At 39.8% G+C, this 11,522-nt stretch overlaps 1 protein-coding gene across 5 annotated transcripts in view; it reads left to right on the top strand.

Annotated features, from left to right (window-relative positions):
• Positions 1-11,522, top strand: part of ENOX2 (ecto-NOX disulfide-thiol exchanger 2) — a 249,160-nt gene that overhangs the window by 206,304 nt on the left and 31,334 nt on the right. For all 5 annotated transcript variants that reach the window (XM_029930552.1, XM_029930555.1, XM_029930553.1 and 2 more), the window contains 3 exons: positions 5,509-5,742; positions 7,874-8,086; positions 9,822-9,928. In XM_029930552.1, coding sequence (XP_029786412.1) covers positions 5,509-5,742; positions 7,874-8,086; positions 9,822-9,928 — 554 coding nt within the window. The remainder of the gene's footprint in view (positions 1-5,508; positions 5,743-7,873; positions 8,087-9,821; positions 9,929-11,522) is intronic.

Genomic DNA, 11,522 nt, shown 5'->3' with positions numbered 1-11,522 from the left:
TATCATGTCATCTGCGAAAAGTGAAAGTTTGACTTCTTCTTTGCCAATTCTGATGCCTTCTATTTCCTTTTGTTGTCTGATTGCTGATGCTAGGACTTCCAGCACTATGTTAAACAGCAGTGGTGAGAGTGGGCACCCCTGTCGTGTTCCTGGTCTCAGGGGGAAAGCTCTCAGTTTTTCCCCATTGAGGATGATATTAGCTGTGGGCTTTTCATAAACTGCATTTATAATGTTTAGGTAAGTTCCTTCTATTCCGACTTTCTCAAAGGTTTTTATTAAGAAAGGGTACTGTATTTTGTCAACTGCTTTTTCTTTATCTATCGACAGGATCATATGTTTTTTATCTTTTCTTTTGTTAATGTGATGTATCACATTGATGGATTTGCGAATATTGAACCAGCCCTGTAACCCAGGAATGAATCCCACTTGATCATGATGGATCATTCTTTTTATGTGCTGTTGAATTCAATTTGCTAGTATCTTGTTGTGTATTTTTGCATCTGTATTCATTAAGGATATTGGTCTGTAGTTCTCTTTTTTTGCTGGGTCTCTGGTTTGGGTATCAGGGTGATGCTGGCTTCGTAGAATGAGTTTGGAAGTTTTCCTTCTATTTCTATTTTTTGGAATAGTTTGAGAAGACTGGGTATGAGCTCTGCTTTAAATGTCTGGTTGAATTCCCCTGGGAAGCCATCTGGCCCTGGGCTCTTATTCATTGGGAGATTTTTGATTACAGAATCAATTTCTTCACTGGTTATCGGTCTATTCTTGCTTTCTATCTCTTCCCGTTTGAATTTTGGCAGTGCCTGTGCATTTAGGAATTTGTCCATTTCTGCTAGGTTGTCCAGTTTGTTGGCATATAATTTTTCATAGTAATCTCTGATGATTGCCTGTATTTCTAAGGGATTGGTTGTAATAGATCCTTTTTCATTCGTGATTTTGTCTCTCTGGGTGCTCTCTCTTTTCTTTCTGAGGAGTCTGGCTAGAGGTTTATCAATTTTGTTTATTTTTTCAAAGAACCGACTCTTGGTTTCATTGATCTGTTCGACTGGTTTTTTGGATTCTATCTTATTTATTTCTGCCCTGATCTTTATGATTTCTTTTCTTCTGCTGGGTTTTGGGTGCTCCTGCTGCTCCCCTTCTAGTTCCAGTAGGTGTTCTGTTAAACTTTGAATTTGCGCTTTTTCTAGTTTGTTGAAATAGGCCTGGTTGCAGTGAACTTTCCTCTTAGGACTGCCTTTACTTCGTCCCAGAGATTTTGGATTGTTGTATTTTCGTTTTCATTTGTTTCCATAAATTTTTAAATTTCTTCTCTAATTCCTTGATTAGCCCAATCATTCTTTAGTAGTGTGGTTTGTAACATCCACATTTTTGGAGGTTTTCCAGACTTTTTCCTGTGGTTGATTTCAAGATTCATAGCATTGTGTTCTGAAAGTGTGCATGGTAGGATCTCAATTCATTTATATTTATGGAGGGCTGCTTTATGCCCCAGTATGTGATCTACCTTGGAGAATGTGCCATGTGCACTCAAAAAGAAGGTGAATTTCCTAACTTCAGGGTGCAGAGTTCTCAATATATCTATCAATTCCATCTGTTCCAATGTGTCGTTCAAGTCCATTGTTTCTTTAGTGATTTTCTGTCTGGTTGATCTATCCATTACTGTCAGTGGAGTATTAAAGTCCCCTGCAATTAGCACATTCTTATCAATACGATTGTTTCTGTCTGTGATTAATTGTTTTATGTATTTGGGCACTCCCAAATTTGGGCATAGATGTTTATAGTTGTTAGCTCTTCCTGATGGAGAGACCCTGTAATTATTATATAATGTCCTTCTTCATCTCTTGTTATTGCCTTTACTTTAAAGTCCAGTTTGTCCAATATAACTCCCAGGCGGGATCACGTAGGGGGAGGGAGCAGTTTCTCTTGGTGCCTGGCAGGGATCTGCGCTGTTGCTGCAGGAGGCGAAGTGCGCACCCCCACAGATGCCGCCACAAACCCCCAGCCAGGATCATGTAGGGGAAGGAGCAGTTTCTCTTGGCATCAGCTGTGATTCGTGCTGCTGCTACTGCCGGAGGTGCAGGCCGCTGCGGAAAGGTTGTGCAGGCTCCCGCAGCCTCATCCAAAGTGATCACCTCTGCCTCCGCAGCCGCCAACTCCCTTCAGGGATCGCATGGGGTGAGGCTATTTTTTCCTGTTGGCACCCAGGATTAGAGCGTCCAATGCTGGAGGCAAGATGCACTGTGGAAATGAGGTGTGTGCTCCCGCTCTCGCAGCCGAGGCCAAAGTGCAGGCCCCTGGGGCCGCCACTGTCAAGGCCATGGACTCCCTGCTGGGATCTTGCAGGAGTGGGGGCTGTTTTCTCCTGGTACCACCCGAGATTCAGGATTTGCACTGCCCAGCAGTTATATATGGAGTGAGTTTTTCTCTCCGTGCGGGGTTAAACGTTCTTTATCTCTTCTCTAGAGACAGTACTATAAGCGTGTTCAGTTTCTCTTTCTCTTCTTTTTATCTTTCAGGGGCTCCGCAAGCTTTTTCTGTGTTGGGCTGGGGCTCCCACTTCCCCTGCCCTTCTCAGGCTAGCCCATTTTCCAGTCTCCCCAGTTCGCACTCACTCACTCAGGTATCTTTGAGGTTGTCTTCTTTCTGGAGTCTGTATTTTCTCCTTCCAGTCTTGCAGATGAGAGTAATGTCCTTCTCAGTTCGATAGATGGGGCAGACGAAGTTTACAGAGCTCCCTTCCTCTCCACCATCTTGGCTCCTCACCCAAACATAAAGGTCTTAAAAAACTCTGAACAGCTGTACATAAAAGATGACATGCTGCTCAGGAGGTGTACATTTAAACATCATTGAAATGGGCTCTCTGGCAACAACCACCTTCTGGAAACATTATCAAGATTGCCAGAGGAAAGGGGATTGCAGTGATGTGAAAATAACTGAATTTTGCCCTTTAAATTTTAACCTGCTCCCCGAAAGCTCATAAGTGCTAGAAATCTCCTGAATTTCTTGGCTATTCTTCCATATTGTAAAAGGAAGAGGTCAAAACAAACAAAAATCCTTTACAAAAGGGGATGGGAATGTGGAAATAAACATTTTTTTCTATTGGAGTTTGAGCATCTTTGGGAGCTGGCAATGTGCATGGTGCAACAACCTCATAGCATCACAGTATCTGTCATGTGTTTTTACCAAGCTTTCATATCATCTTCTCATTTGATCCTCTCCATGATTCTGAGAGAATAGGCAAGGTGATCATTAGTATCAAATTTTCGGATGATTCAGATGATCAAATAAGATGACTGAATATGAAAGTGCATTGTCAGTTGTAAAGGGCCCTAGCAGAATGTGCTTATTTGGAATGCATTTATTCTTCTTCTTTCTAAAAGGAATGTTTAGCAATTTTAGTGTTCATGGGCATTATTCTTTATAACAGCTTTATTGAAGTATAATATTTGACAATGAATTTCACACATTTAAAAACTACAATTTGGTATTTTAGACACAGATGTACATCTGTAAAACCGTCACTACAATCAAAATAATGGACATGTCCACTTCCCCCAAAAGCTTCCTTCATACCCTGTTGATGATCCCTTCCTCCTACCCCTTCCCTCTTCTCTCCCCAGGCTACTACTGGTCCATTGTCTGTCAGATTAGTGTGCATTTTCCAGAGTTTCATATAAATGGAATCATATTATGTATACTCTTCCTTGGCATAGTTTAAAATTTCCATTTGGTATCATTTTCCTGTGCTTGAATTTCCTTTAAGATTTTTTAAAGTGCAAGTCTGCTCCTGATGTATGTATCAAAAAGAATTTATTCCACCTTTCTTTTTGAAAGATTATGTTCTCTGGATGTAGAATTCTAGGCAGACAGTTTTTTTCCCTCAAATGTTACTTAATTTATTTCTTGCTTGTATGGTTCTCAATAAGAAATATGATGTTATCTTTTTGTTTCTCTGCATATAATGTATCTTATGTCTATGGCAGCTTTTAAAATATTCTCTTTATTACTGATGTTGAGAAATTTGGTTATTATGTGCCTGGTACAATGTCCTTCATGATTCTTGTGCTTAAGTTTCTTTGAAATTTTTAGACCTCTGAGTTTTCATTAAATTTGGAAAGTTTTCTGCCCTTATTTCTTCAAATATTTTTTTCTATTCCCTCCTCTCTCTTCAGTCAAGGCTCCAGTTGGGCTATATTAAGCCCCTTGAAGTTGTCCCAAGCCTACTGGTACTCTGTTCATTTTCTTACAGTCCTTTTTCTCTGTATTTCATTTTCAATAGCTTATATTGCTGTGTCTTCAAGTTCATTAATCTTTTCTTCTGCAGTGTCTAATTTGCCATTGCTTCTATTCAGTGATTTTTTTTCAACTCAGACATTGTACTTTAAATGTCTAGAAATTTTATTTTGGTTCTTTTTTTTGTCTTTTGTATTTCTAGTTAATATGGTTAAACTTTAACTTCTTAAGCATATGAAATCCAATTATAATAGTTGTTTTTGTGTACTTGTATGTTAATTATATTATGTGTATCACTTCTGGGTCTGTTTTGATTTGTTGAGTTTTTAAATCTTTCTTATGATTTTCCTCAGTCTTTGAATATTGGGTAATTTTTTATTGGATACCAAACATTGTGAATTACCAGATATTTTTCATTCCTGTAAATATTCTTGAACTTTGTTCTGGGATGCAGTTAAGTAACTTGGAAAATCTTTTATCCTTTCAGGTCTCGTTTTTTAAGTTTTATTCAGCAATACCAGAGCAGGATTTAGTCTAGGGCTCATTTTTCTCTACTAAGGCAAAACCGTTATGACTACTCTACTCAATAATAATATGAATTATTCATTTTTTCTGCTGACTGGGAGGGAGAGGAACTATTCCCAGCCCTGTATGAGCTCCAGGGATTGTTACCTGTAATGCACAGGTAGTGTACACACACACACACACACACACACACACACACACACATAGACATCATGTGCAGCTAAAGAATAGCAGAGGATCCTCTTTCTTCTTTCTAGTACTCTGCCATACAAACTCTGTCTTCCATAGCCTCCCTGGATTCCTAGTTCAATTTCCTCAACTCAGGGAGATCACCATACTTTGACTGAGTTCCCCTCCCTGTGCTGAGCATCCCGAGCAGGACCCATGCTACCAGCTCAGAGCCTGACGCAGGGCTCAAACCCATGAACCATGAGATCATGACCTGTAAGGCTCATTCTTAATACCATGACCCATAGACTTTCTCTCTTACCTCTGAGGTAAGGTGGCAGATAGAAGAATAGAATTCCTATGAGAAAGATTGACCCAACCCATAGAATAGTAAACTGTTATCAGAAATGAAACTACAATCCAGGTATTTTGATGGTTCACCTTGGTAGTTAGTAGTGGGAAGAGAATTATGTGGTCACTTGAAACTGCTACATCCACATCTGAAATATTGAGCTTGGAAAAGTACTTACCATTGCTCACCTGCTGAGTTGCTCTTGTACTCTTCTCCCTCCCACTGTGCACTAGGTTACCGCATTCGCCTGGGCTCTAGCACTGACAAGAAGGACACAGGCCGCCTCCATGTTGATTTTGCACAGGCTCGAGATGACCTTTATGAGTGGGAATGCAAACAGCGCATGCTAGCAAGGGAGGAGCGCCACCGTAGAAGGATGGAAGAAGAAAGATTGCGCCCACCATCGCCACCCCCAGTGGTCCACTATTCAGATCACGAATGCAGCATTGTTGCTGAAAAACTAAAAGGTATAGAAAGCACTTGAGCTTTGTGATGAAAAGAACTCTTTCCTTTGGGGAAATTTAATAAATACATTTGTACCATTGGCAGTTATCCTTTGAATTTCCCACTAATATGGTCTAAGCATTTCTCACGTTGTAGTCTTCCAGACTGAGGTGTACCCAGTAACTGAAGAACTAGAAAATCTGTCCCTCACATGTGTGTCTCTGTTCCTCCACTGTTTCAAGGGATGGCTATTTTTTCTCCACACATAAAATGACTAGGATGAAACACATTTTTCCCTCCTTTTCTACATCAGAGAATTTTAGCTGTGATTCATGACTGGGGACCTGTAAGCATCCCATTTCATTGTAGATACAAGTTAGTTTTGAATTCTAAATCAGAACAATAGAACTTTATGTGACCCTGGAAAACTCTGGTAAAATTTCTTTTTTACAGATGAGAAAAATAGAGGCCCAGAGAGTGGTCACAGTGTACATTCTTAGATGACTCAAAGACTTAGCTACCACAACCAAAAGAGGACTTCTTTAATCACTTAAAATGGCCAATTTATTTCACATGGTGACTATGGAGACTTTGAGACATTGCTGAATCAGACTATTATTCCTTTTGTTTTTATTCCTGTTCCCCCTGCTTGACTCTCAGAACCATTATTCTAATTTAACATTAATCATCCTGCCTGGTCTCCGGTGTTAGTAGTTCAAATCCAGTCTTCTTCATTCTCCAAGTATGATTGATTTTATTGGATGAATGTGGGTGTCCCATTGATCTTATTGATGATACCAACCCAGCTCTAATGGTATGAATTTTTCCTGCTTCTTGTGCTCTGAACTCAGCAAGATGTTGCTAATTCCACTTTCCAAATAGGTCTCACTCACCAAACTTGTTTGCAATATATAGCCTAAGGGATTCACACATTTAAGAAACCCTTTGTTTGGATTGATTTTGTCTTCCCATAAGAGAACAGAAGCAGCAGCACAGAGACACAGAAATAATGGTGCATTTTGAAAAGCTAGAAAGGCTGAAAACATTGGTGAAAAAAATGTCGTGTTTATATGACACCAAACAAGTCAGTCTGAATTTGTTTTCAAGAATGAATTTGCAGGTTGTGTAGAGTTCATGCAGAAAATAAGCATCAGACATAAAGACTGTATGCAAGTAATGAAATAAAAACCTGCTCTCAGGGGGAGGTTTACCTCTCATATGTCTGCATTGAAAAATGGCAAAAGGCAAAAAGTTCAAATCGCAGTGAGGGCTTTTTCCACTGGACATGAGGGTTTCTGGCCAGAGAGACATGTGGAGCCCCAAACAGGCCTTCAATAGGATGCTAATGGATTCTCTCTCTCAAGAGCCTTTAACAACAGAATACATTAAGTGTCTATCTTGGGAAGCTGGACCAGAAGCTTTGGATAAGCTGTGCTACCACTTTAACATCAGAGAATAACTCCTAACTAGCTGCAGAAATCTACTTGGAGGGTTCCTCAGGCAAGAGACTCAGGATGTGGAGAAATGTAGAAATAGAATGAATTGCATCAAAACAGATTGACTGGGACTGAGTGAAAAGCCTGGGGCTGTGGATTGAATGCAGGAGTGATGCTATACAAGGTAAAAAATGTAAGTGTTTATACCTAAAGAACTACGCATTTAACACTTTCTTAAAGCTCCTACCAACACTGTAATTTCATGGATCCAGGACAAAGTGACTATCAAATTCAAGTTAAACTGAAGACCCAAGGTTACTTTTCCTTATTAAAACACAAAACAGGACTGTAGAATTCTGAAGTTCTCTCATTGCTAATTTGTACGTTACACCCAGGCACACACATATAATCAGAGAGGTTAAGAAATTTGCAATATGTAAAAGCTATATCAGCAAAGAACACGTAAAACAAAAAGAAACAATTCTCTTTCTGAAAATTCTTCATAAACTGCAACCAATCTGACCGCTTTTTGAGTCTTTTGTTCTTTCAGTCAGCCTGCCTGCCTGCCGCCCATGTGCATGTGCGTGCATGCACAGCTCCTCGGTCAGCGGTTCATTTAACAGCCACTTCCAAAAAGCCATGGTGGCCTCCTTGCCAGCATGTTGGGTAGATAGAGATGTGGTTACTTTTAATGATTTGAAAAAATCTCTTTTTTCAGATGATTCCAAATTCTCAGAAGCTGTGCAGACGTTGCTCACCTGGATTGAGCGAGGAGAAGTGAACCGCCGCAGCGCCAACAACTTCTACTCTATGATCCAGTCTGCCAACAGCCATGTTCGCCGCCTACTGAATGAGAAAGCTGCCCATGAGAAAGACATGGAAGAAGCAAAGGAGAAATTTAAGCAGGCCCTTTCTGGAATTCTCATTCAATGTGAGTGGAAGTCGCAGTTCTGCGGAAGGGTGAGAGGGCACTTCACTTAGGCGCCGTTTTCTCCATGTGGGAGCCAGGCCTACAAAGCCGTCCTGTGTCCTCTTCTTCACTTCCTTGTGCTCTCCTTATATTGCCAAGTGGCTGAGCTCCAGTGTAATGGGATTCATGTGGACACCTTCTGTGTTCATTTTTTATGGCATGTCTCCTTCAGCTCCTTAGAGACACTGACAGCTCGGCCACAATCCCATGGTTTTACTCTTGCTTGTTCTCAAAGTAAGTTATAAGCAGCTCCAGGCCTCAATGGAAAGTTTGGTATTTCATCACTAACGTTAGAATACAGCATCAGCATTTGTAAGCTTCTCTGCTTCAGATTCGCATCATTATTATATGTTTTTCACAGAGAACATTTCAGGGAAAGTGTAATTATGTTTCCCAGGGTGATTGAATAAAAATTTGCTACTTCTACTTGTTTTTTCACTTTGTTTTCTTCCACCTTTTTTTTCTGGATGTTATTGACACTGAGTGGGATGGGAACCCACCAAAATGGCCATTTTCAAAAAGTACTACTTCCAACCTTTCTACAGTCTCTTAAATGAGATAGATTAGAAAAAGTCTCATGATATTTTTAGTTCAACATATGATAAAATTATGCACTCACATCTTTTGAGTGAGGAACTCTATTCACCTTAAGAATAAGGGTACAGTTTTATGATTTGGCTTTTAAACAATTAAGGCCCACTCTTTTCATATGTGACTTCCCACACTTGACTCAGACATAATTAGGATTAAGGAAGAGTTCTTCATTTTCCACTTTTGTTTTGAAAATATATATGGACATAGAATCTAGGCAGAGAGAGATACATGTTTTTAGGATTTCAAAATAAATAGAAAAAATAGCAGCAAGCAAGGATTATAAATTTTTAAATCATTAGTAGACAAGGTATATGCTGAGCTGTAATGAAAAAATAACACCTGGATTTTCTTACTGTGACTGCCTACCCAGGAAGAAGCTTTTGTCCTTTTCCTTCTTTTCCTTTCCCAAGAAAGTCAGATCTAAGGTTCCCTTCTCTTGAACTGGTTAGGGAAAACCACCAGAATATTTTTACACATTTCTCTGTTTGACATTTTAAAAGACTCTGAAAAATGCTCTTTAGGACTACACTTACACAGCATTCTCCCATAAAACTTATATTTCTCCAGTCAACAAGCCTATGGAGGTAGACTTAAAATAGATTCCATTCATCTCAGGTTCTGATCTGAAGCCTCTGGGTAAACATACGTCAGAATAATAAAGAGATGGATTCTGTTGAAGTGAAGCATGCAGTCTCATTTTGGAAGGCTAGTTTATGAAAGAAGCCAGTGTCAAAAGGAGCTGGTACAGTTCACCACTCACTGCCATTCCAGGCTGGGCCATTAGTACTTAATCGCATTAACTCCAGCCCTTGCCTCTCCTGCCTGAATGAATACAGACTGCCTGTGTTAATGCTTTAGTCACCATCTCACCCCAAACCTTCGGGAGCTCTCTTCATTCTATATATTGATGTCTCTCCCTTTGAGTCTTCCTTAAGATCATGATACCCCAACACACATAACTTTTTCTGAGCACAACCGTAGTCTAGTGGTGTCATACAAGAAGATACAACAAGGCTGATACTTCTCTTATTTCGTTTTTCCTCCCTTTCACCATCCCTGGATGATACGCCGGCCTGATTCAACTGCCAATCTGATGCTACAGTTGAGCAGATAGTAGCTGTGTACCATTCCGCCTCCAAACAAAAGGCATGGGACCATTTTACAAAAGCCCAGCGTAAAAACATCAGCGTTTGGTGCAAACAAGCTGAGGTTGGTGACTTTTTACTCTGGTAGCCCCTCAGGGGGACAGTTTATTTCTTTAACAAGTTATTGATTCGGAGTTTAGTCAGAATTAAATAGTGCCAAGCTCCCATGGTCACAACAAGGCTCTAATGAAACACTGAGATATGCTCTATAGCCCGTCACTGTGACCAGACCACATGCTGCCAAAAGGGTAATAAATGTGCACGTGTTGTCTTGAAAGCATTCTGCTGGATAGAAACCTTAGTAGTGAAAATGTAGCTGTGATCATTGTAAGTTTATTTCTCTAAGCTAGCTGATCTTGAGTACACCAATAATTACAGACCTACGTGTCTAATGTTAGTAATATTAGGGCTATCTTACATTTATTAGAGCGTCTTGACAGTTGAGGCTGGAAACTGCCTGGTGTTATATTGGAACGTTGAAATTTCTGAGCTTCTTTTACCAAATCCACTCAGCTGTCTTTATAGGTGGCAGCTTTAAAGGTAACAGAGGGCTCTGATTTCAGATTAAGGTTGACACACAGCTCTCCACGTGTGTTCAAATGACTTTTAGCATAGACTATGTCTGGTGTGATTAGGCTGCTATTCTGAGTCCAAGATTGAAAACCAAGATGGGAGGTTTGTTTTCATGGATCTGCCTTTGGCATGGTGTTACCTATACTTCAAGTTCTGTTCCTATGGGCCACTTCCTTACCCAGCCCTGACACTTTTGATCTGTGTATGCAGCAATGTTTTCAACTTTGTTTCTGAGTCCTCTTTGCTAGTGTGCTGGCAATCCCATTATACCTATCAATGCGGGTGCTCATATTCCTTAACGTTTATATAGCATTTGTGAAGCATTTACATTTTATAAAGCACTTTCACTACAGTCACCTCACCTATGTAGATGTGGTGCAGTGGGAAGTACACTGGACCTGACGTCAGAGAATCTGGGTCTTAGCTATGACACTTTGCAGCTGTGTGACTTTGACCAAGTTAGTCAGCTTGTCGGTCTCTATTTCTTCACCTGTAAGTTGGAGATAATAAGGAAACCAGTCTTGCAGGATTAAATGAGATAAAAGATGTATAGAGTTGAAAACATAAATGCTATATAGGTGGGAAATACTATTATTTTAGTTTATCATTAATAACTCCATAAGGGAAAATAAGCAGGTATGATAGCCATGTTTTTCATGTGAGGAAACTGAAACACAGAAACATTAAGTGATGTACACAAGATTACACAGCTAGTAAGTGGTCGACTCAACACTAGAAATTATTCTTCTCACTTGGAGTGTTAGTATAAGCTGTTTTACACTCTTGAGTGAGTCATTTAATCTTTGTGGACCTCAGTTTCCTAACCTATAAAATGAAGATATCAATCTGTTCTTTCCGTCTTTCATAAGAAGAATGACATAGTTTGTGTGGCAACTACTTGAAAACTGTGGAGAGACTTAGAAGAAAATATGACAAACGCTGTGTATATCTATAAAGGGATCTGGGAGTCACTGGGGAGAAATCCCTGAAGACATCAGCGCAATTGATAAGTAGAGTAATACAAAGTTAGTAACATTTTAATTGTTTTTAAAAAGAGAATTAGGAACCAAAAAGGATATATTGTC

The sequence above is a fragment of the Suricata suricatta genome, chromosome X (assembly GCF_006229205.1).
Source record: "Suricata suricatta isolate VVHF042 chromosome X, meerkat_22Aug2017_6uvM2_HiC, whole genome shotgun sequence".
In the NCBI taxonomy this organism is placed as follows: domain Eukaryota; kingdom Metazoa; phylum Chordata; class Mammalia; order Carnivora; family Herpestidae; genus Suricata; species Suricata suricatta.
Note: the sequence above shows the minus strand (reverse complement) of the source record. Positions and strands in the feature narration are given on the sequence as shown.